General features: G+C 43.3%; 1 protein-coding gene across 2 annotated transcripts in view; it reads left to right on the top strand.

The window, feature by feature from the left end:
- The window catches only part of GLRA2 (glycine receptor alpha 2), a 135,364-nt gene that overhangs the window by 53,594 nt on the left and 55,556 nt on the right, over positions 1-26,214 (top strand). For both annotated transcript variants that reach the window (XM_066620771.1, XM_066620770.1), the window contains exons 5-7: positions 4,182-4,264; positions 5,802-5,939; positions 7,928-8,142. In XM_066620771.1, the coding sequence (XP_066476868.1) occupies positions 4,182-4,264; positions 5,802-5,939; positions 7,928-8,142 (436 nt within the window). The remainder of the gene's footprint in view (positions 1-4,181; positions 4,265-5,801; positions 5,940-7,927; positions 8,143-26,214) is intronic.

Here is a 26,214-nt window from a genome sequence, read left to right as displayed (position 1 = left end):
AAGAAACACAAAGTCAGTGTCAAAATATGTTGATGTGCATAATTTTCCTGAATTTCTTTTCAGTTATGACATACAACAAGAGAAAAAGATACCAAGAAACTAGTTTGGTATCAGCCAAGCTTGAGGTGCTACCAGCCAAGCATTATAGGCCTGTGTTAGGTGCTAATAATGGACTCTTTCCCACAATGATGCTTGGAGGTATTTTTGTGACAGCACATTCACACATGCTTTTTATCACTTGTACAATCGCTACGTGATGAACATGCACAAGCAAACTAGCCGATAATGGCCTGATTCTATGAACTGCTATGCTGAGACAATGGTTAACAATTTTGGCATTAAGATTCTTAACATTTAGTGCAGCCATTTCAACCACTGTGCTGTGGCACACTGGTGTGCTACAAACGGTCCCCAGGTATGCCACAAAATTTGGGAAAAGGTCATTTATTATTAGGGCTATTTGCGGATGTGAGCCCCTCCACTGTGCCTTGTCAATTGTCCAAAAGCTGATGGTGTGCCTTGGCCATTTTAATGCTTTCTCAATGTGCTGTGAGATTAAAAAGGTTGAAAAATCACTGATTTAGTGGAACAAGCTGGAGTAAGAATAATAACAGGATGTTCCTTGGGATCTACCATCAGCTGTGGACAACAACAGGACTCTTTGCTCTTGTCTCCATCATCTGTACAGTGAAGCTCTGCTGCACAAGATGCATTATCAGTTTGACTACAGTAACTGGACCAGCACTGTCGACTTGAGCTGTCAGTTTGATCAGCAATGAAAACTGACAAATCACATGAGCCATTTGGGAAAATCTGACGTACTTTTATATAAGAACAGGATGTGAATCACCCCATTGATAAACTGATTCATACAGGTTCTGTAATGTTGCTAGGTTTGACTTCATACAGAACTGAACCTTACTATGTGCCACACTGCAGTTGTCAATTTCTAGCATGTCCCTTCCTATGAACAACATTCACTTGCAACATTTGAAATCACCTTTTGTGTTAGAAAGCAGTGAAATTGATGTAATGATCCCCAAACCACAGCTTTCCCTCTCAATTCCAAATGCCTCTGTTTTAAAATTCATCCCAACTCCATGGCATCATTTCTATTAAAAAGGAGATGCCATATTTAATTAAAAATAGGAGAAATGTTGGCAGAGCCTGTGGATAATTTCATATGTGAACAGCTCTATTCTTGGCTGAAATGTCAAAAAAAACAAACAAACTGGCAGACAGTTTCTTATGGAAATCAGTGCTAATAGGATTTGGGGGGAATGTTTACTGGACATGGGCCAAGGTACACATCTGTGTACATAAGAGCCTAATAGGCAGTGGTTGTGTCTGGCATGAACTGGTGGTGACTTATGGTGTTCCATGTGCTATGTGAAATACCCTTTTGGGCACTATAGGACTATCATAGTGGTACTGTTTAAAAAAAATGTTCCCATGATTTTGATTTGTAAATGACTGCCATTTAACTAAAGAAACAGAAGCTACTACACTTTGAAGGAGTAACAGTCTTGCTCTAACCAGAATTAGAACTGTGTTTCTTTTCTTTTTTTAAAGAATACTGTGTTCAGTTCTGGGTACTACACTTCAAAAAGGATGATGACAAATGGGAAAGGTTTCACTGGAGACCTAAAAAATGCTGCTAATGAGTAAAATCTTACGGAAATAGGCAGAATAAATGACTGTGTCTCACCTATAGAAAATAAGATTAAGACAGAAGGGGAACATAAGAATATAAGAAGAGCCCTGCTGGATCAGGCCAGTGGCCAGAGCCTGCTTTAGCCTGATTGGACCAATTGGGCCCCACATGGGGGGAGCATGCTGCAACAGAGTGGGTGGCCCATAGCTGGCATTTCTCATGGAGGTAAGCCTTCATGCAGACGCCAGCATGGTGAGCTGAGCTTTTGCTGGGCTTTCCCACACAACCCTCCTTCTGACTGGTTTAAAATTGGGCCACTCTGGAAACAGTTGGTGGTGACACAATGACATCATTTTACTGACATCATTTCACTGATGCTATGTCATCATTTCACTGATCCAATATCGCTGGCGCAGATCTGAGTAGCCCCATAGAGGCTGTTGGGGTTTTACCTGAAATAAGAAGATATCCAGCTGCCTCTAGTCCCGCACTGGATGCGGCAGAGGCTGCACAAGCCCCACTGGATTGCAGCACAAAACTTTCATTAGGATTGGCCTGATAATTTCAATTAGATTGCTAGTTGTCATTTCCTCTAATAAAGTAAATATGCTGCCCAGCTTCTTTCTTTCTGTGCTTGAAAATACTTATGAATCTTGAGCTTCTGTTTTTCATATAGAAGAGACTTTACTTGTCTAAGCTTCTGATATATTTCTATAGTGTTAGGCTGCTTAATTCCTCAGTATGGATTCAGTCTCATGGCTAGAAAATCAATGGGTTAAGTCATCCACCTTAACTCATAGACTCAATTTCACATTATTCTCCTCTATTCTTTATAGCTTACTCTAGTAATGGCATTGGATTTGAAGAGGGGCTATTAAACAGGTGTTGCAGGAATTGTATTAAGATATATAGTATGTGTTACAAACTCAGATGATACTGTGGAGGCTGCCAAAGAGAGAGAGAGAGAGAGAGAGAGAGAGAGAGAGAGAGAGAGAGAATTCATTGTTTCAAAAATGATTTTGAATTTATGTTCATCCAACATTGTTAATACTGGGAGATCTTCATTATTAATGTGCAAATATTTAGTCAAACACTGAATTTGGCTGGGTAGATTTAGCTTTTAAATCAAAGGGTCTCCCCCTTACGGAGACTGCTGAACTCTTCTATGCATTAGCTTTGAAAAGGCATAGACTGGGAAAGGCTGGGGTCCATAAAGGCACCTAGGGAAAGCTGGACTATCTCTCTTCTGGCTAATCAATATGTGCCTATGGAAAGATATCTGTCTCATAGTGAAGTCTCTCATTGTTTTGTAGCTTCCCAATCAAAGCTGGAGAAAGGATATTCTGCCTCTGACCTATATACAGGCAAAAATCATGAGCAAAATTAAGATCTGACTATTCCCATTCAGGTGAGGATTATCCACAAAGCATCTTATACTTAAATTTTAAACTCCCACAAATTGTCATTTTAGAACGAATACTCTCACACACATGCACATACACAAATGTGAAGTACATCACACGTAGTGAACCCCCGAGCCCACATTTTAAATGCCTGTTACAAGAAACAATACCAAGCTTAAATTTAAAAATGACATGTAATGAGTAAAAGTGTCAATGTAAAACTCTCAATTAGCAAATGCAATGACACACAAAAAAACCCGCACACAGGTTGCTGTGGGCCAAGTAAAATCTTGTGGTGGGCCAGATGTGGCCCCCAGGCCATAGTCTGGAGACCCCTGCTCTAGCTGATGTACAGTTTCACTACTGTCGCCGAATGTAGTCAGATTCAGTTTGTGTTAAATAAAAACTTGAAATATTATTATCTACGAGAGTACCCCCATTTTTATCACCATGCCAGGGTTTCTTTGAGAATATGAACTATTTTTCTGATTTGTTAATCTGAGTGGTTTTAAGGTCCTGTCCTGGTTTGGATTGATCAGAGACGCTCCCGTTATGGTTCACGTTTTCCTCCGGAGTGGTGTAGTTCAGTTTTTGTTTCAGGTTCAGGCTTGGTTTGACTCCTCACCTTCTCAACACATAAAATCCCCATTTGGATTGGGTAACCTCTTCCCTGCTCATGTTGCAATCAAGCATGGTTGGTTACTATTCTAGCATGAGCGCGTGCTGAAGAGAGAAATAGAAAAATGAGACACGACTCAGGCTGAAGCCGTTCACACGATTGGATTCTATCTAAATCTATATGAGCATGGAGCATGCAAAAGAAAGCAACACAGCCATGTTACTGTGGAAAACTTAGAGCTCTGTAGTCAGGAGACCAGATTTTTTTAAAAAAAGGAATACAGTATTTTGAAAGTAGGCCATGATTCTATGAAGTTCAATGGGGCTTGTCTTATCCGAAAGAGATCAGCCTTTCAAGATAAGCAGCGTTTGGCATAGTGACCTTGTTTTACTATCAGTACAAGGAGGTGGAAACAGCCTATGACCTTTGTCATTCAGGGACAGCTTCTTCCTGGCTAGAATACCATCCTTATTAAATGTCTTGAAATCTCTTTGCACTCCTTTAGGCTCACATTAACCTTATCCTGTCCTATGGACCTGAAGAATTTTCCCATGGATGTGCAAACATGTACCATGCAACTAGAGAGCTGTAAGTAATCAGAATTTTTAAAAAATGCACTTATCCTGAATGTTTTTATTGCCCTGAGATGTTGGTGGTTAATACCATTTCTATGCTGCTAAAACCTCATGTTTTGTGGCACTGTTATCCTGGCACACGTTGATCTGCTAACTCAGCAGTTCTGGGGACTCTACTGCTACTAAGGACTCTTTGGTTCCTTAATCTAATGTAGCAGAATTTAAACTGCCCTTCTCAAATTTTAATAGAAGCTAGCTCAACACTATGAGTATTTTTGGACTACAGGACTAGATGTTCTAGTCCTTGACCTTTGACAGTTGTTTCAGGATGTGGCAAGTATTTACTGCTGAGCCATGTGTTAGTATTATCCAGTCACTCACTTTGACTTTTTGTCCCCACTTAGCTGCCACTTTGGGATTGGCTCAACACAGCTCCACATAGGTGCATATACTCTGCATGCACAAGGGTTATTTCTTTGATGCTGTAAGTTGCTTTGGGTGCATATGCAGTGAATGTGACAGATAAATGTTACAGATCCATAAAGAGATCCATACAGAATATTCCTGCCATTTCCAGTTTAAAGGTTCTCAAGGCTTAAATCAGGGGTCTCCAAACCCCGGCCTGGGGGCCAGACACGGCCCACGGCGAGCCTCTATCTGGTCCTCGGCCAGCCTCTTGTCCCCTGAAAGCCCGTGATCCACTTTACTGAACATGACTGGAACTATGCTCTGGTTGCATCTGGAGGGTGTTCTAAGGGCCAGAGAGGTTGAATGAATGAGCCCATTCATTCATTTATTCATTCATCTAAGTTCCATCTCTAATTTATTGATATAAATTTTATATTTAAATGTTTTTTCAGCCCTCAAAACCGTGCCAGACATTTGATGCGGCCCTCTGGCCAAAAAGTTTGGAGACCCCTGGCTTAAATGATGGGCCAGGCCTTTTTCATGAAATCACTGATAGCTGCTATCAAAAAGGTAGACAATACTGGCTAGATGTATCAATGGCCAAATGGACAGCCCAATTCTACCTAAATCCCTTCTCACCAATACAACTGTGCCAACACAAAATGCACTCAATTCACAGGAGGGGGGCAGTTAGAAAGGTCTCCTTCACACACCAGCCCAATCCTTTACAGGATTGGGCCTTCATCATAAGGAGCTGCATACATTCATTTCTATTATTTCAGATTGTTGGTCATAAGTTCTCTACCTTGTGAAGGACAATGCTCTTCAGACAATGCTCATAATAATATGAGCAAACAATCTAAAGGGAGATTGCATTCCAAAATTGCCTGAATAACCAATTTCCCCCATATGTCACAGGATTGCCAAAGAACCCTCTGTAGTTGCAGCCGAATGTTATACATGCATTGTTCTTTACAGTAACAGTAGCCACACAGCATTGTTTATGAGCTAATTTAATGTATATTCCCCTGCTGTTTTCCCATCTAAAACTAAGACAGCTTTTATTGACATAATTTGCCTCTCTTGGCTTCAGAGCATGCCACTCTATTATTATCTAATCATGTGTGATTTGTTTATTCTAGTTGGCTACACTATGAATGACCTGATATTTGAGTGGATGAGTGATGGCCCAGTACAAGTAGCAGAAGGTTTAACTCTGCCACAGTTTATTTTGAAAGAAGAGAAGGAACTTGGTGATTGCACAAAGCATTACAACACTGGTGAGCATTTGTGTAGCTTTTGAATCAATGATTTCTTCCACAACTGATACGAAACAGGAAATGTTGTAAGCTGGGTGACTGACATCTTGAGTATAAAGAGGTTTTCTTCCATGCATGTAGGCTTTCCTTGGTGAGTGGTATGATGTTTACTAGTGCTTTTCTATCCCATAGTGTGAGCTGCACTGCACCCCAAAGTGCCAGAAGCAAATAGAAACAGGGACCAATCCTATCCAACTTTCCAGGGCTGATGCAGCTGCAATGCAGCCCTGAGTTAATTCCCTTAACTTGAGGAGGCCTCAATGACTGACCCCTCCCCACTGAAGGATGCAGCGCACACCCCGTTGGCACAGCCGCATCAGCACTGGAAAGTTGGATAGGCCCACAAAGTGTTATGGTTCTAAATCCGCTGATGGTTTGTAGAACAATTAAAGACTAGAATAGGCCTAATGAGGCAATCAACCTGTGTTTGTACTTTGCCACTTCACACTGGAGTTGGGGTCATCACATGACTGAATGTTCCTTAAAAAAATAATAATAAACTACACACAGAAAAGTAGCTATCAAGGAGAGGATTCAAACCTAGATTGCTCTCTGAAATGCCAGCTTTCTATAGCCCTAATTGGATTAATGTAACTGCAGAGGGTGAAGGGGTGGGATTACAGAACATGACAGAGGCATAGGCAGGGCTTGCTGATGAGCTCCCATTTGGACTAATAGCATAGGGGCTCTCCATGGTTACTATAATGTCCGAACAGGGCTTAAGTATTGGTCATTTTTCTTATGAGGTCACCAACTGCATTCTGATGTGTTACAGTTCAAGAAATGGGCTTACTCTAGTAGCTGCTTATTATCAGTTGCTTACTCTCGCAAGATTTGCAAAACTGAGCAATGTATACGCTTGCTAAACTGTTTTGTTGTGTGGCAATAAGAGGTGCCAGAGAATTCACATCAGTGTTCAACCTGGTGAACCTGTGATGCTGCCCACATTTGGATACCTCCATGTTTGCCTTTCCCTTTGCTTGTCTTCTGAACATAGGTAGGCTTACTATTTTCACCAAATTCGAGCCCCTTTGTCCACTGAAAGGACAATAGGAATGAAAGATCCTTGAAACTATTGCATCATCCCTAGTTATCCCAGCTTTTTTCTTGCTTCCAGAAAATTGTTCTGATTTCTCAGAAACACAGCTTTGCCTGGTATCACCTGGTGCAGTCCATACCCAGCTAGTGACACCATTGGGGGTAGCCACTATTAAATTCCATTTCCTCCTTATACCGCTGCTTGTAATAATCACTACCCTCTCTTTTGTGCCTAAAGAGATCATCAACACTGGCAATTTTGGTGATGCTAATCCTCTGAAGGGAAGAAACATGCTATATTAATCTTCTCCCTGGAACACTTTCCATGTCCAACCATTCCCATTCCTTCCTATTTACCTGGCAATGGTGGTGGTGGTGTCAAAGAAATCTTGCTATCTCCCCTATGCCTTCATCGCTGTGTTCAAGTCCCAGAGAAATGTGGTTTTCCAAAGCACCCATTTCCTTCATAAGGACATCAGCTGCCCTGAAGCTATACATCACACAGCAGCAGAAGATGCTCATGACACCATCTCAGGCATGAGTAACCTTGGGACATGTAGAGCCCAAGTCATCAGAAGTCTATACCAAGGATTCTTGGTCAAATACATTTTTCCAGGGTCCCTGGTACCTGGGAGGCTGTCATTGCAGTATTCAAAGTTCCAGGGAGGGTGAGAGGCATTTGGCTTACAGGCCAAGCCAAAGTATAACTTTTGCAAAAACGGTGCTCAATTTCTAATGAGTCACATGGTGAACAAGTTCATGTCCCAAGCCAGGTAATGAAAAACTGTGGTGATATCACTTGTTCTGACTGCCAAAGACACAAGTGTATGTTCTCCTTCAAGAAGAGGCTTGTTTCGGTGCTACTGCAGTTCCCATTATTGAAGATTCATAAAAGCAATTTCATGTTCCAGGAAAATTTACATGCATTGAAGTAAAGTTTCATTTGGAGCGTCAGATGGGATATTATTTAATCCAGATGTACATTCCCAGCCTGCTGATCGTCATTTTGTCCTGGGTTTCTTTCTGGATTAACATGGATGCTGCTCCTGCCAGAGTTGCCTTGGGCATCACCACAGTCTTGACAATGACCACTCAGAGTTCAGGTTCCAGAGCTTCTCTTCCAAAAGTAAGGACTTTTCACTTAATATCTTTTAATGTTGGAAAGCAGCTGTCCTGTCATATTCCTTAACTTTTAATACATTTTAATAGCCAAGTGGCCTAATCCTTCAAATGCTCTCTGCCCTGGTGAAACCTTTGCATTCAGTCTGTCTGACAGACAATATATCATGGTTAGAAGTGTTTGAAAACAATGTTATTTATTTTACTCAGAAGTAAGCCCTTTGCCTTGAGTAGGTCAGAGGTCCCCAGTTGCAATGCACCAACCAGGGAAGTCCTGTCTCTGCCTCTTTAAGGGGCGGGGCGACGGAGATCACAAACTGGGTCACAATCACTATTTTTAGATATTCTGAGGTTTGGGAAGCCCTGCATCCATGGACCACCTGCGCTCCCTCTCTGGAGGCTGGCCCTGCTAATGGTGTGTTTACAAAAACCCCCGCTGTTCCTGGCAGTGGTGCAACCCTGGCAAATGCATTGCTGCCTTCACCCCTTCCCCGCAATGACATATAGTAGGTAGGGTTATGGTATGTAGTAACAAACAATTAGGTTTTTGTGTCATTGAATATTTGGCAATATCTGGTTTGATGTTCTGTTTCTGTGCGTGACTGACAGTAAACCTATACAAATGAATGCTGCAGCACAGATGGTGGGAGGTATTCCCAGTCCCTCATTGTGAAGTTAGCAGCTGTGAACTGAACAAACTGTAAAGCTGTAGACACCCAGAAGGTCTGCAAGAAGCTACGTTTGCCCTATAGCATTTGACAAACTTCAAAGTTTTGACCAGTCAAGTTGGTTCCTGGGAAAATCAGGAAGCGGAGATTTGTAGGGCAATCAGGAGATCAGAGTGGTGAACTGCTGATTTCCTGTTGGGTGCATCAGTTTGGAATTTCTCTGAGTTCTCTAGCATTGTCATCCTTTACTCAGAGCAGAATGCATGCAGAACAAATAGAATGTTCTTGACGGTGAAAAGAGATGCATGTGCACATATACGCATATAAACAAAGAGATTTCACAGATGTATGACAGAACATGCATTGGGAACACCTTGCATGCTCAATGATTCTCGTGAGGCCAAGCCCTTAAAAATGTGAAGATCAGTTGGGAGGCTGACCTTCCATAGCTTGCCAGAGACTTTATAGTTGGAGTCACTCAATATAATTGGAGTTGACGGGCAGCACAATCCTAACCTGCACTGGAACAGGGAGGCCGGCAGGCCTGCCCCATATCCAGTACAAGTTTGGGGCTGAAAGCAGCTCGGCCTGGGGCAAGGGCAATCACTTACCCTGAGGAGAGCTGCTGCAGCCCCAATGGGTGTACTTGGATAAAGAGGTGGTACAGATCCAAGCAGGCTGGAGCTGCCTGGAGCTGCCCAGAAATGGGGATAGGATCTGGCATAAGTGCCAGATCCTGGCCCTGCTCCCCACTACCCCACCGCCTGCCCATAGGACTTCTGCCCTCCCTCCCTCCCTCCCCCCACTTGGAGTTCCTCCTCCCGCCCTCCCCATTCCTCCCCCAGAACCCTGCACTGGCCTAGAAAAGCCAGTGTGAACTTTCCGGGCCCGGGGCCCGCATTGGTGTGGGGAGGCCAGTGCATATCCTTGTGCCAGCCTCCTCAACTCCCAAGTCGATGCAAACGTGCCTTTTGGCACATTTCACAGTCCCGGGCCGGCGCAAGGGATGCGTGCCAGCCCAGAACATCCTTTGGATTGCGCTCTGAATTTGTTTTGTAATTCATATGATGTTTTGAGGACAGGGTGTGCATGTACCTGAGAGATAGGAGACTAGCCCTTGCTGCTCAGCACCATGCCAATAAGATGCCCACTTCCATTGGCTGTGGCCAATAGTGCCCCAAAATGGTAGCATCCCACCACCCAGAGGCATTATTGAGTCATAGACTGACCTGGGTCTGTTAAGTAAGTTTGGCAAGCCTCAGCGTGGGAGTACAGGGTAAGGGGTAACTCAGTGGTCATGTGAACTGTGATAGCACTTGTATGGACATGTCGGACATGTCCAGACCTTCATTATAACATGGGGAGGTTCTTTGTTCTGTGTTCTCAAAATAGCTTCCAAAGCCATGATCTTCAATATGACACATGCAATTATATTTTAATATTATATGATAAGCTGCTTGAATGGAATAGTTTGGGTGAAACTTTGAAAATTGCACAGACTTTGTTGATATTCCTCTTCTGGTGGTAGAGTGAAACATCACTGGAAAAATCTGGTGATTTGTAACTGTTGGTTCAACTTGCTTTGCAAAAAGCAGGGTGTTTTGTGCAGACTGCAAAGAAGGAAATTGTTCACTTGCTAATAAAAAGCCTTTTGCTGGATATTGTCATCATAGATATACAGTACAGGGCACTTTATTGACAGCAATACATTTAGAAGAGAACTAACTTGATCCTTAGTCTAAAAATGGACTGGGGAAGCTTTTTTAAGATGGACCCAGTTTTAAACTAGGAGTTCCTGTGGGTTTAATCACTATGCTTCACTTGTAGTTCATAATAAATGCTTGTCGGTTGGTTTGTATGTATGTTTCTCGTGTTCTGGGGAGGAATGGAAAGTATTGGGCTTAATTCTTGAGTGAAATCATGTTGGTGTGATGTGATTGCGGAGGGCAATAGAGTGGGACCCACAAAAAGTCTCCTTTGAAACTATCTTTAAGTGCAGTTTTGTACTGATACCAGCATATATTAAACTCATAATCATTTTACACAGTCAATCAGATATTCAGAGTGGAGCAATACTATGCTCCATTCAGCTCAGCAACCCAAATTTAGGAAACAAGGAGTTGAAATAATAATTTTGAGATGATACCAAAAAACAAAAACTTTATCCAGCCAACTACCTGCTGGACTTATTTGACCTAGATATTGTGCTGTTTTAAGAACATAAGAACATAAGAACATAAGAACAGCCCCACTGGATCAGGCCATAGGCCCATCTAGTCCAGCTTCCTGTATCTCACAGCGGCCCACCAAATGCCCCAGGGAGCACACCAGATAACAAGAGACCTCATCCTGGTGCCCTCCCCTACATCTGGCATTCTGACTTAACCCATTCCTAAAATCAGGAGGTTGCGCATACACATCATGGCTTGTACCCCATAATGGATTTTTCCTCCAGAAACTCGTCCAATCCCCTTTTAAAGGCGTCTAGGCTAGACGCCAGCACCACATCCTGTGGCAAGGAGTTCCACAGACCAACCACCCGCTGAGTAAAGAAATATTTTCTTTTGTCTGTCCTAACCCGCCCAACACTCAATTTTAGTGGATGTCCCCTGGTTCTGGTATTATGTGAGAGTGTAAAGAGCATCTCCCTATCCACTCTGTCCATCCCCTGCATAATTTTGTATGTCTCAATCATGTCCCCCCTCAAGCGTCTCTTTTCTAGGCTGAAGAGGCCCAAACGCCGTAGCCTTTCCTCATAAGGAAGGTGCCCCAGCCCCGTAATCATCTTAGTCGCTCTCTTTTGCACCTTTTCCATTTCCACTATGTCTTTTTTGAGATGCGGCGACCAGAACTGGACACAATACTCCAGGTGTGGCCTTACCATAGATTTGTACAACGGCATTATAATACTAACCGTTTTGTTCTCAATACCCTTCCTAATGATCCCAAGCATAGAATTGGCCTTCTTCACTGCTGCCGCACATTGGGTCGACACTTTCATCGACCTGTCCACCACCACCCCAAGATCTCTCTCCTGATCTGTCACAGACAGCTCAGAACCCATCAGCCTATATCTAAAGTTTTGATTTTTTGCCCCAATGTGCATGACTTTACACTTACTGACATTGAAGCGCATCTGCCATTTTGCTGCCCATTCTGCCAGTCTGGAGAGATCCTTCTGGAGCTCCTCACAATCACTTCTGGTCTTTACCACTCGGAAAAGTTTGGTGTCATCTGCAAACTTAGCCACTTCACTGCTCAACCCTGTCTCCAGGTCATTTATGAAGAGGTTGAAAAGCACCGGTCCCAGGACAGATCCTTGGGGCACACCGCTTTTCACCTCTCTCCATTGTGAAAATTGCCCATTGACACCCACTCTCTGCTTCCTGGCCTCCAACCAGTTCTCAATCCACGAGAGGACCTGTCCTCTAATTCCCTGACTGTGGAGTTTTTTCAGTAGCCTTTGGTGAGGGACCGTGTCAAACGCCTTCTGAAAGTCCAGATATATAATGTCCACGGGTTCTCCCGCATCCACATGCCTGTTGACCTTTTCAAAGAATTCTATAAGGTTTGTGAGGCAAGACTTACCCTTACAGAAGCCATGCTGACTCTCCCTCAGCAAGGCCTGTTTGTCTATGTGTTTTGAGATCCTATCTTTGATGAGGCATTCCACCATCTTACCCGGTATAGATGTTAGGCTGACCGGCCTATAGTTTCCCGGGTCCCCCCTCTTTCCCTTTTTAAAAATAGGCGTGACATTTGCTATCCTCCAATCTTCTGGTACCGTGGCCGTTTTGAGGGACAAGTTGCATACCTTAGTCAAGAGATCTGCAACTTCATTCTTCAATTCCTTAATAACCCTTGGGTGTATGCCATCAGGGCCCGGTGACTTATTGATCTTTAATTTATCAATGAGGTCTGAAACATCTTCTCTTTTAACCTCTATCTGACTTAACTCCTCGGTCAGGAGGGGTTTTCATTGGAAAAGTGGGGTATAAATTATTGACCTTTGACTGGCAACAATATTTGAGTTGCATTGTGTGAAAAAGTTGAAGATCCGTTGATTTTACTTTTGTCTGAACTTAAGGATTGAACATAAGGACATAAGGATTACTTATCTGAAGGTTTACTGTATGCAGTCAAACCTGGCTTCCTATAATGATATTCCAGAGCATTTTAGGGATGTCCTAAGGTTATCCAGGATCCCGCACAACATGTGCAATATAACCAGTTTGCAATTATTCATAGATAATGGTTCTCTGTCGGTGGTTCTCACACATTTAGCACCAGGACCCACTTTTTAGAGTGAAAATATGTCAGGACCCACCAGAAGTGATGTCATGACCAGAAGTGACACTGTCAAGCAGGAAAATTTTTAACAATCCTAGGCTGCAATGCTACCCATGCTTACCCAGGAATAAGTCCCATTTACTATCATTGTTAAAAAAAAATATACATAGTAGCTTGTTAAAAGTGAGTCTGTAACATTTGCCCAACGCAGTCACATACCATGGTAGCATCAAGTCTAATATATTAAATATATAATATTGAAATGAATGGGGGATCCACCTGAAATTGGCTCGTGACCCACTTAGCGGGTCCTGACCCACAGTTTGAGAAACACTGAACTAGATGGTTAAAATGACCTTACCTTAAAATGTTTGTTCTAATTAACAGAGGTAATGTTTTGCAGTCAGTTTTTGATTCTCCTCATTGGGCTGACATAGCTAGTGTGGTAGATCCTAACGTGCACTGGAACACACAGGCCACTGTGGCCTGCGTTGTATCCGGGTTAGGTGCAGACTGGACATCACCTTGTGGTAAGGGGATATTTTCCCCCTTACCGTGTGTTGAGCCCCATTCTGCCCTATGGAGCTACTTGGATCTGCAGCAAGCTGGTGCATATCAGAGCAGCCCATGTAAGGCTGCTCGGGCCAGAGACAGAGGTTAGAATGCAGCCTGTGACACCGTGGCCAATCCCACCCCCCTCCGGGGCCTGATCCTTCTCCTGTTCTGCCTCCCCTTGTCCAAACCCTCTGCCCACTTCCAGAATGCCCTCCTGCCACTGTCTCTCACCACCTGCAACCCCCGGTTCAAGCATAGCCTGTTGGGCTGGTGCAGGGTCCGGATCTGGGCCTCCGCACCAGCCCAGTTGACTCTTAAGTTGGCAGAAATGTGCCTTTATGGCATGTTTGCAACACTCAGGAGTCGTTTCAGGCCCCTGCACTGGTTCAGAGTGCTGTTTGGATTGCGCTCTAAGGCTTCTATCCTATAATACTTGGGATTAAGACACATTGCACAGAATTCTGAGTAGACATGCCTGCATTTCAACTATTCTACTTCTGAGTAGACATGCCTAGGATAGTGCTATAAGCTATCAAAACGACACTTTTGTCACACAATTCTTTGTATTTTCTTTCTAAACTAAATCAAGTTCCTGTAACTATACTGTATAGCTATTCCTAAAAAGAATGTATAACTTACATCAAGCAAATGTATTCTTACCTCCCCGCCGTTGGCACACTTGTCCTTGTCTTCTTTGGTCCCCATATCACTATTTCCCTCTGCAGAATTGTAACTCTGACTTTCAGAAATTCAGAAGGGCCCGATAAATATAGGTGCAAACAGTTTCAAATTCGCAAGCAAGTGTGCACAGAGATTATGTACACTGCTCAAAACAATAAAGGGAACACTTAAACCGCACATCCGAGATCTGAATGAACGAAACATTCCTATTAAATACTTTGTTCCTGACATAGTTGAATATGCTGACAACAAAATCACACAACAATCATCAATGGAAATCACATTTATCAACCCATGGAGGTCTGGGTTTGGTGTCATACTCAAAATTGAAGTGGAAAAACACACTACAGGCTGATCCAACTTCGATGTAATGTCCATACAGCAAGTCAAAATGAGGCTCAGTAGTGTGTGTGGCCTCCACGTGCCTGTATGACCTCCCTACAATGCCTGGGCATGCTCCTGATGAGGTGGCAGATAGTCTCCTGAGGGATTGCCTCCCAGACCTGGACTAAAGCATCTGCCAACTCCTGGACAGTATGTGGTGCAACGTGGCGCTGGTGGATGGAGCGAGACATGATGTCCCAGATGTGCTCAATTGGATTCAGGTCTGGGGAATGGGCGGGCCAGTCCATAGCATCATTGCCTTCATCTTGCAGGAACTGCTGACACACTCCAGCCACATGAGATCTAGCATTGTCCTGCATTAGGAGGAACCCAGGGCCAACCGTGCCAGCATATGTTCTCACAAGGGATCTGAGGATCTCATCTCGGTACCTAATGGCAGTCAGGCTACCTCTGGCGAGCACATGGAGGGCTGTGTGGCCCCCCAAAGAAATGCCACACCACACCATTACTGACCCACTGCCAAACCGGTCATGCTGGAGGATGTTGCAGGCAACAGAACGTTTTCCCTGCCATCTCCAGACTCTGTCATGTCTGTCACATGTGCTCAATGTGAACCTGCTTTCATCTGTGAAGAGCACAGGGCGCCAGTGGCGAGGTTGCCAATCTTGGTGTTCTCTGGCAAATGCCAAACGTCCTGCACGGTGTCGGGCTGTCAGCATAACCCCCACTTGTGGACGTCGGGCCCTCATACCACCCTCATGGAGTCTGTTTCTGACCGTTTGAGCAGACACATGCACATTTGTGGCCTGCTGGAGGTCATTTTGCAGGGCTCTGGCAGTGCTCCTCCTGTTCCTCCTAGCACGAAGGTGGAGGTAGCGGTCCTGATGCTGGGTTGTTGCCCTCCTACGGCCTCCTCCACGTCTCCTGGTGTACTGGCCTGTCTCCTGGTAGCGCCTCCATGCTCTGGACACTACACTGACAGACACAGCAAACCTTCTTGCCACAGCTCGCATTGATGTGCCATACTGGATGAGCTGCACTACCTGAGGCACTTGTGTGGGTTGCAGACTCCGCCTCATGCTGCCACTAGAGTGACAGCACCGCCAGCATTCAAAGGTCACCCAAACATCAGCCAGAAAGCATAGGGACTGCGAAGTGGTCTGTGGTCACCACCTGCAGAACCACTTCTTTATTGGGGGTGTCTTGTTACTTGCCTCTGATTTCCACCTGTTGTCTACTCCATTTGTGCAACAGCATGTGAACTTGATTGTCAATCGGTGTGGCTTCCTAGGTGGACAGTTTGATTTCACAGAAGTGTGATTGACTTGGAGTGACATTGTGTTCTTTAAGTGTTCCCTTTATTGTTTTGAGCAGTGTACATAGATGCATGCACATGCACACTCATTTATCTATTACAAGATCTGCCAAAGTTTTGTGTCTCGTTTCCATGGAAATGCTGGCTTGCGTGAATAGCAACAGGTGTGCTACATAATTATAGGCATCAATTCCTAGCCTGAGAAAATACTAATTCTCTGAGGGTGCAATCCTAACCCCTTATGTCCGTGCTTTCCAGCACTGGCATAGTGGTGCCAATGGGACGTGTGCTGCATCCTGCAGTTGGGTGTCACTCACGGAGGCCTCCTCAAAATAAGGGAATGTTTGTTCCCTTACCTTAGAGCTACATTGCCCTTATGTCAGTGCTGGAAAAACCTGACATAAGGGGTTAGGATTGTGCCCTAAATTGATTCCATAATAGTCTGGAATAAACAAAAATGCCATAAAATGTTATCTATGGTCTGAGTAGCCATCTGTCTGTAACTGTACCCTACTCATTTGTGTGAGTGGTTTAAAACAGAAATACAATCTCATAGAATTGGTTGTAAAAGAAACAATGTTTAAAAGCAACTTTAGGGGAAAAACCAGCGCTGCAGCCTGATGGCCCTGCCCCCTTAAGGGGGGGCAAGTGGGAGGCAGCGACACAATCCCCAGGATCGCGTTGCTAATGGGGCTGCAGGGATTGGGATGTACATACCAGTCCATGCAGCAGAATTTGCAGGGCTCCCCAGCCTGCAGAAAGTGAAAGTATTACTTCCCGCACCCCCAGGAAGCTGCTACAGGGACTGGTGAGTATATCCCAGTCCCTGCAGCTTCCCTGAATAACACAATTCTGGGGATCGCATCTCTGCCTTCCCCCCGCCCCTGCTACCTCCCTCCTCTCCCCTCCCCTGCAAGCACTTACTGTGGCTTTCAAACTCCCAGAGAGTTTGAAAACCGCAGGTCGAAGTTATGGTTTTCCCAGTAGTAATTTATGGCTGTGAGAGCTGGACCATAAGGAGGGCTGAGCGCCGAAGAATAGATGCTTTTGAATTATGGTGTTGGAGAAGACTTTTGAGAGTCCCTTGGACTGTAAGGAGATCAAATCAGTCAATCCTACAGGAAATCAGCCTTGTGTTCATTGGAGGAACTATATGCTGAAGCTAAAATACTTTGGTCATCTCATGTGAAGGGAGCACTCTTTAGAAAAACCCTGCTGCTGGGAAAAATTGAAGGCAAAAGGAGAAGGGGACGGGAGAGGATGAGATGGTTAGATAGTGTCATGGAGGCAATGAACATGAATTTGGACAAACTCCGGAAGTTAGTGGTAGACGGGGGGCCTGGCGTGCTGTGGTCCATGGGGTCACAAAGAATCAGACACGACTTAACAGACGAACAAAGTGAATAAGGGAAAGGGAAGCATGGGACCACCACCCCACATACAGTTAAGAAAACGGGACTTGAATATGAGAAGATGAGTCAGGATGTACATGTGTACCATGAGAACAAATATCCTGCGGCCATATCTGGGGCCAGTCAAATTAAAACATTGTCCAAATCGGCCTAAGATACATCAAAGCTGGTACTTAATTCATCCCTCTACAACAAGTGAGCAATAGGCAGGTCCAAACCACAGTGGCAGACAACATGAAAGACAGTTTTCAAATTTGGGTTGCACTGACCTACTCTGATAGTAGTAGTAGTAGTAGTAGTAGTAGTAGTCGTTGTTGTCGTCGTCATAGAACCTAAACACATCATACAAATACACAACAACAATAAATAAACACAGAGACAACAAGAACAGAGTGAATGACAATAAAATTAGTTAGGGCTGATGTTCCTTACTTTCTAAGTCCTACTCTGATACTGTGATACTGTGATACTGTACGTCACAAGTTTCCTGTGCACCTTTATTTGGCGTGTTAAATCTAAGACTTTAGAGCATTGGTTGCCAAACTTTTTAGCACTGGTACCCATGTTTTTTAAACGACACTCTATCCCACTTAGGTTTATCAGTCTGTTAAAAAGGAGATCTAGAAAGAAATTATTTATTTATTTATTTATTTTATTTATAAGTAATAAAGTAACCAGGAAAAAGGCCCTCAGCATTTATATACCTATATGTACACATTCTTGCAAACTGCAGGAGCTCAGCTCTTTGCAGGGTAATGAGCAGCTATAGTATCTGATTTTTGAATAGCCTCAAGGCTTGAGGCAATTAGTTATCTGATCTTTCCATCACCCTTTGGCGACCCACCCAAAATCAGATTGTGACCCACCAGTGGGTCCTGACCCATAGTTTTGGAACCACTGCTTTAGAGGACTTCAGAAATAGGTGGTTGGGTGCTGCCTTTTAGACAAGCTACAGAAGCATGGAATCTTCAGCGCAAATTCCATTCCACCCCTTGAGTCATGTGCCTCCTTTGGCGTTGACTGGAATTATGCCATGACTCAAGATGCATCTTCCCCTTTCAGTTGCTGGGATGACCTGGTCAAGATGTTTATTTTTCTAGCTGACTTCCACATCCTGGTGTTCTTTTCCATTTCTGTAGTGAAAAATATGAAGTACTTTGGGGGGTTGTATTGGTATTTATACAGAGATAGATGCATGTTTTGGAATAATGCCTGGTTTTATTGATGTGCTGGGCAGCCATCAGAACAGCTATCTGAATACTAATCTTAACATATATCTAGTTCTGAGCAGCTATTGCACAGAAACCGATTCTTAATTCACAATGTGATGTGATTTTAATTACTCTTTTTCTACATGTTCTTATTCCACTCATGAAGGCTTCTAAGGATTCTAAAATAATATCTCTCAGCAATTGCACTGTAAATAATTTTGTATTTTTCAAACTTCTTTTTTGGAAATGTTGAATTCTGTGGTGTAATTAAATTCACTTATTTATTTACTTGTTTTGTATCCCACTTTTCTTCCTGAAGGGTACCCAAGCTTACAGAGTCATAAAATCACATTTTAAAACTATAGTTTACAATTAAAACAACCTTAAAATATTAAAAATAATACACAGACCAGCAGAAGCAGCCTCTAAGGAGGGAGCAGTTTGTAAACTGAGAGGGAGGGAGTTCCATAAGTTTGGTGCCACTACTGAGAAGGCCCTGTTTCTTACCGCGACCCCTCCCACCTCCATAGGTGATGTCACTTGTAAGAGGACCTTCTCCGATGACTGGAGGGGACAAGCTAGATTATAATGAAGAAGGTGGTCTCTCAATTTCCCTGACCACAAGCCTGATAGGGCTTTAATGATCCAAACCAGCAACTTGATTTGGGTCCCGAGACAAATTGGCAGCCATTTGAGACTACTGTGAACAGTCTTATTGTGACTACTGTGAACAGACTGCACCAAAGACTGAACACATTCTCAAGGCTCTGGCATTTACATCATCCTTTAGAACTAGCATTGTGTCCACTTTCATTATCATTCACTTTTCTCTTGTTTGTTTCATCCTGATGAATAGAATCATTTAGGCTTTGTTGAGTCATATCAACACTCTTGTTCATTTTGAGGCATCTTAGCAGGGCATTGTTTTCTAAGCAGGACATTTTTCTTAATAGGACATTTTTCTGTATTTTCCTGCCTAGCACAAAACAAAATTTTGTTTTATTTGTGATTTACCAAGTATTCTTCTCTCCTCATTATTACCTGAAGTGTCTGCATTTCTTTTGGATTAAGGGGGTTTTGAATGAAAAAAATAATGGAATTCCTTCCAACTGAAATCATCTTTGCTTTCAGCAGTATTCCAGAATAAAACCACGGCTACTGTTAACTTCAGTTTGTATTCTGCACAATGCAACATACAGAAATAGGTCTGCTACATGACATTCACACTAAAATTAAATGTGTTGTCTGCAGAGAGTAGAAACACTTTTGGCCGACTTGCTCAAAAGTGTTGCTACTTGTATTCAAGTGAGTACAAGTTCATTATGTCTATCATAATGAAAGTTTTCTGGATCTCTACCAACCATGTTGCAACCTTTAACTTTCTGTTTGGTTACAGTTGTGCACCTACACATGCTGGGTTGCTGCCTGGAAAGATTTGATATGGAATGAAACCCAAGCATAGGAAAATACCCTCAGAGATGTCCTGTTCCTTAATTTACATAACACTGTTCTGTTAAATAGCAGAGTTCTTACAGGGCGGTGGTTCCCAAATTTTTTAACACCAGGACCCACTTTTTAAAACGATACTATATCAGAACCCATGTAGGTTTACCAGACTTGAGAAAAAGATCTAGAAAGAAATTTTCATTCATTGATTCATTCATTAGTAATAATAACCAGAAAAAGGATCCTCAAACATTTATCGCCCTATATTTGTGCATTCTTCCAAACTACAGGAGCTCAGCTCCGTGCAAGACAGTTAGCAGCTATCTTGCAAACTGCAGGAGCTTAGCTCTTTGCAGGGTGATTAGCAGCTACTGTATCTGATTTCTGAATAGCCTCAGGGCTTGAGGCAATTAGTTATCTGATCTTTCCATCATCCTTTGGCGATCCACCAACAATCAGGTCACTACCTACCAGAGGGTCCCAACCCACAGTTTGTGGGTGTATGAGATAAAGAAATGAATTGTGACCAATTAACTGTATTCACATGTCGTCATTATCCAAACACAATTCTGTTGGAAACTCTCACAAGGGTCGAATTCATTGGGTATCAATTATAAGTTATATATAGTAAAGAAAATGCATGCTGAGCCTGTTCAGAAACATCTTTGTTCTTACTTTATATGTCCAGGGTTAAGCACTGGTATGAAAATGGATGGTGTGACTGAGACCTGTTGAGATCTAGAATGAATGCTCTGAGTATATACAAAGAGCATTTTCCTTTGTACAGTGAAAAAAAAAAATCCCTATGGTTGGATGAACAAAAGAGGATTAAGTTGCCTGTTTGTGTTGTTTTGAGTTCATGGCCCCTAAAGCAAGAGCAGTGTGTTTCAAGACATAGCAGGTTCACTTGTTCCTCTTTGGGCCAATTCAAACAACTGCAGCCAGACAAGCTCTGTCACGTCCTGTCCCACCAGTGTGCTGTTTGATTTTGAATGGGTTTGTCTAAACCATCACCACCCCCAATGTGATTATGAAGAAATGGAATGGCGTGCTAGGAAGGAGAGCAAGTAAGATGTGCATACTTATGTCCCTAATTTTGTGTGGACTAGTTTGGACTAGTTTGGAAGGTTGGCAACCTTCAGTCTCAAAAGACTCTGGTATAAGCCTACAGTACCTGGTATTCCCAGGCGGTCTCCCTTCCAAGTACTAACCAGGCCTGACCCTGCTTAGCTTCCGAGATCAGACAAGATTGGGCATGTGCAGGGTAACAGTTGCTGCCCCATACCATGCCTTAGACTACTAACTGATTTTCAGTCAGTGTGCTACGGCATATTGGTGTGATGTGAATGGTCTGCATGTGTGTTGTGGGAGTTTGGGGGAGGATCATTTATTAGTAGGGCCATTTGGGGATATGAATTCCCCGCCAGTGATGTGGTGTGCTTTGTCAATTGTCTAAAAGCTGATGGTGTGCCTTGACAATTTTAGTACCTTGTCAGTGTGCTGAGATTAAAAAAAAAATGTTGAAAATCAATGGACGAGAGAGTCAGTGTGATATACTTGTTAGAATGGTGGACATGGAACAGGGAGACCCAGGTTCAAATCCTTGCTCAGCTATGAAGCTCACTGGTGAGCCTTAGGACAGTGACTATTTCTCAGTGTAATCTACCTCTCAGGATTGTCGTGAGGAAGAATGTGTATGCTTCCCTGAGCTCTGTGGAGAAGGGACAAGATAAGAATATAAAATCAGTGCTAATTCAAGGTTCATTTAGAATGCAATCCTATGCACAGTTACCTAGGAGTAAGTCCCAGTGAACTCAGTGGGACGTACTTAAGAGTAGACATGCCTAAGATGCCACTGTCAATCCAGAATTAGGCCTCCAACGATGGCCAGCCAGAGGTCATAAGACACTCCAAATTATAGCTCAAAACTGTTCATCTTATCTGGTCATGATCCCATATCTGCAGCTACATAATCCAGATCTCACAGAAACTGATCTATAATAGATACAAAGGAAAGCTAGAAAATTAATAATCCTTGAAAATTTAAACAAAGTCATTTTCACCAAGCATCAACCAAGAGAAATGTCTTGATGTATTTAACAAATTGAAATCAATGAGGTGGCCATGTGTGGTGACTTAAATGATTCCTGGATAAATCTGAGGTTTCTAAGTACATTTCCAAATAGCAGCTTCTTGATTGGAAATGAACTGTGGCTCAGTCAGCCGTATATACTTTTATGTAGTTACATATATTTTGTGGGATAATCAAACATATAAACAAGAAATACTGTCTTTTCTTTATCTTGAAATGGCTGAAATAGTGCTGCAGAATGTTTTCTAGTTTCCATTTTATATCAGCTACTTGCTTTCCGTATACATCTGTCTAACACAAAACAAGGGCAATATATTATTTTTGTGTTGCTATTTGCAGCCTATTTGTCATTTGTTTGGTGGCATATCTTTGGGGAGAAAGATTCATGTTTTCCTAGGAAGACTGGGACAAGGACAGATGTTTTATAACCTTGCTTAAATCACATATACTTTCTCTGTGGAAATCCTTCCTGGACAGTACCTGGCGTTGAGCAAATTGGTTAATGTAAAACTCCCTGTGTGAACATAGTTCCAAGAGCTGATTAGCTTCACAGCTCCCATACATTAATGAGGCTTTTTTTTTTTTTAAAGCTGTTCCCAGTTTACAGAAATTGCTCTGAGCGCTTATCTCGTTTAAAGGCATTGGAGGTGTGTAATGAACTATATTGCAGGTTCATTTGGTCAATTTCATTCAGGATCCGGATGATTAGACTGCCTTTTTCCAGATGTACTTGCCTTTCAATTAAGGAATGACAGGCTTAATCACAATTGTTGATCCCAATAAAGTTCAAAAGCATTTTCTTCACCACACAGCTCTCTGGAACAGTCTTCTCAGGTCCTTTCCTCTTGCAGTCACCGTGCAATCAGACAACAATGACACACCACCATTTTTTGTGACAGAGGCCCTGGTGCATGACAGGCATCCTTTCAAGGCATGGGAACGCAGTGCTGGGGAGAGCTGTCCCTGTTGAATTACTGCTTGTCAGACATGTGAATGTATACTGTCAGACCGTTTGGGCTGCATGCAGAATGTCTTGGGATCAATTCCTGGCATCTTAGCCTTAATAAAGGAATCTCAGGTAGTAGTGCTAGAGAAGATCTCTGCAACCTACTGCCAGTTCAGGTAGACATTACAGAGCTAGAGATCAATGGGCTGACACAGTAGCCCTACAGCCCAATCCACAGTGACTCTCCTGGCTCCAGTGCAACTGCTCCACCATGACATGTGCTGCATCCTGTGGTGGAGTTTCAGCTGGAAAAGGACTCCTTGAGGAAAGGGAACATTTGTTCCCTTGCCTTGGGGTAAGCCTTTGCTACCCTGCTGTGTCTATTCAGATTTGTGCCAGCCTGACTGCACAGAATGGCAGGTTGCATTTGCAACTGCTGTAAAGCATACTGTGCTGCCAGAATGCATGTTTGAGGTGCAGTGGCTCATCAGAATTAAAACCCTATGCAGGTCTGCAGGAATCCCCACGCTTCCCTGTGTATGGAAGGAGATAATCATGATTGCTGTGGCAGGCCCCAATTTTCTCTTCACCCATGTTCAGGTGTAGAGTAGAAGGTGCTTATGTGTCCACATCTACATAATCTGGGCAGGAGGCAACCCTTGCACAAATCTCATTTCCTCCATGCGGCTTAGGATCCAACCCTAGAAGTTTAAAATGAATTTAACTAAGAATTTAACTAGGAAGTTAGGGCCCAATCTCATCCAATTTCCCAGTGCTGATACAGCCACACCAATGGGGCATGTGCTGCATCTTTTGGTGTGGAGGCAGTCACAGAGGCCTCATCAAGGAAAGGGGATTTTTGTTCCCTTACCCCAGAGCTACATTGCAGCTGCACCAGTGCTCCAAAGTTGGATAGGATTGGGCCCTTAGCCGTTAAAGAGCAAGATGAGGAACAGTAGCAGTAATTTTCAAAGTAGCACTGTGCAAAAAGTGCACAGATAACAATCAATGAGTTTCTTCAGAGCAAACATTCTTTAAAACCTTTTAGAGAGTTTCTAGATATAAAATGTCCCAGCTGACAGCCTGACAGGAGCAGAAATGAAAAACTGTTTCCTTTTTTGTTGCTGTGAAGATGGCTAGAGTTCAGACTGCAGGTTTCCATCCTAAACCACTTAAGTTAAAAAAGTGTGGCATGCAAATCCGCCCCCTCCCCCCACACTTACCTGGAGTGCCCAGTGGCTTGTGTGACTGCAGGATGTGTCGGAGAAGCCTCCTGAAGGTTCCCCAATGCTTTAAATTGTGCTTCCGGCAAACCGGAAGCACAGTTTCTGATCCCATCGGGAACCTCAGAGGGTCCTAAAGTGTGTGAGGTTCTTTGCCCGGGGCATTTGCCTCATTGAGTGAATGTGAGGTCTGCCACTGAGCAACTCAGTTGTCACTGTGTGTGCCTCGTATAAAATGAAATCATGGTGGTGTCCTCGCTCCTCAAGCAATCCCTAGCTTGTGATGTTCCCTCTAATGACAGCAACCTGTCACAGGTCAGGGAGGTATTCCCCCCCTCCCACTTGCCATGGAGCTGTTTGTCCTTGATTCTTCTTCTGAGCATGAGTTAAATGTGTTAAATGACCTCATCTAGAAGATGGGCATGAAGTTCAAGTACTAAATGATAGCTATCAGCTTTGTTCCTTTACTCATGGGAACACAGAAGGTTCCAGGTTAAATTCCTGGCATCTTTGGTTACAAAGAGACTCTGCCTGAAAGTCTCCAGTTAAAAAAGAGCCTTGGCCTTGGCCTGAAGCTCTAAAGAGTTGTCACAGTCCAAGTAAACTACACAGACTATAAGAACATACAAAGCTGTTGTAAACAGACATTCTCATTCCTTCGCAATACATGGAAGGGGTCATGCTTCCAGTGGACATTATAGCTGCACTAGAGGCCTATTAAGATGCACAAGTGCCCCTATCCAAGGAGGAATGAATCACATGGTCTGTACTCTGCAATTTGTTAGGTTCCAATCCCATGGTTTACACTTGACCATGTTGGTCTGTGCACAGAACCCCAGCACACTGAAGTGCAACTCAGGTGATCCAAGCCCCCTACAAGAAGAATGTTATAAGCATTGCCTGCGGGTCAGGAAACACTTTGCAAATGGGATGGGGCTACAGGGGAAGAGGGGAATTCTCAGAAATCAGCCAAGGTCACCTGTGCTGAGAGAATTTCTCCAGTGGTTTTGTTCAAATACATATTGTGGAATACCTCTCACTCCGTTATTCTGTGCAATGATGCAATCCAAAAAGCTTGAAGTCTGTCAATATCTTTGCAACGTGTGTTGGGGGAGACTCCCTCTCGGGTTCCTCAAGGGGCACAGATAATCTTTGTTTGGCATGCACATCCATGGGGTTTATCCTGTCAATATACGAAAAGCAGATAGAGTGGCAGTGTCTTCGCCTGTGCGTGTGCCTGCATATCTCCAGGAAGCTGCTCTCCAGGTCTGGAGATAATCTAAATGTTTATCTTTATGCATGCAACTTGTGACATAGTTGTACAGCTTTTTTTCATGCCCACATGCTGTTATTCTTTTCCAGCTGTTTGCACATTATGTAGCATTCAACGGGGGGGGGGGAGAACAACCCAAAACCATGGGATGAGTATCAAACAAGCAATTGCTCCTTCATTGTTTATGTACCCAAGTCTCTCCGGAGAGTTGGTATCTATAGTCTTAGCACTGAAGTGTCAAAGTAATGACTTTATCACACACTTGCTTCGGGATGAGTTTTTCAAGCGACTTCATCTTCTGCAGTGCAAATGAGCCTGCAGCGATACAGTTCTGCCCATTTGCCGTGACAAATGTCTCACAGTTGGAAAAAGAAAGATCAGTGGGTGTTCACGATGGCAGTTTAAGTTCTTCGTCTGCTGTGTGTTTGAGTTGTCATTGGGCTTGTCTTGCCAGTGCTGTAGAACTACGTATATGTTCTACATGGAGCCTGATTGATTTTGATGGAAAAGTGTTGGGTTTACATACTGGCTGGACCTCCTCCCAGGGAAATATGACAGAGGCCTTCAGACACTCATACGTAACTGCTGATGTTTGCACATTAAAATAAAGTAAATCATTGCT

The sequence above is a fragment of the Tiliqua scincoides genome, chromosome 3 (assembly GCF_035046505.1).
Source record: "Tiliqua scincoides isolate rTilSci1 chromosome 3, rTilSci1.hap2, whole genome shotgun sequence".
Taxonomy (NCBI): Eukaryota; Metazoa; Chordata; class Lepidosauria; order Squamata; family Scincidae; genus Tiliqua; species Tiliqua scincoides.
The sequence above is the reverse complement of the archived record's forward strand: the minus strand, read 5'-3'. Positions and strand labels throughout refer to the sequence as shown.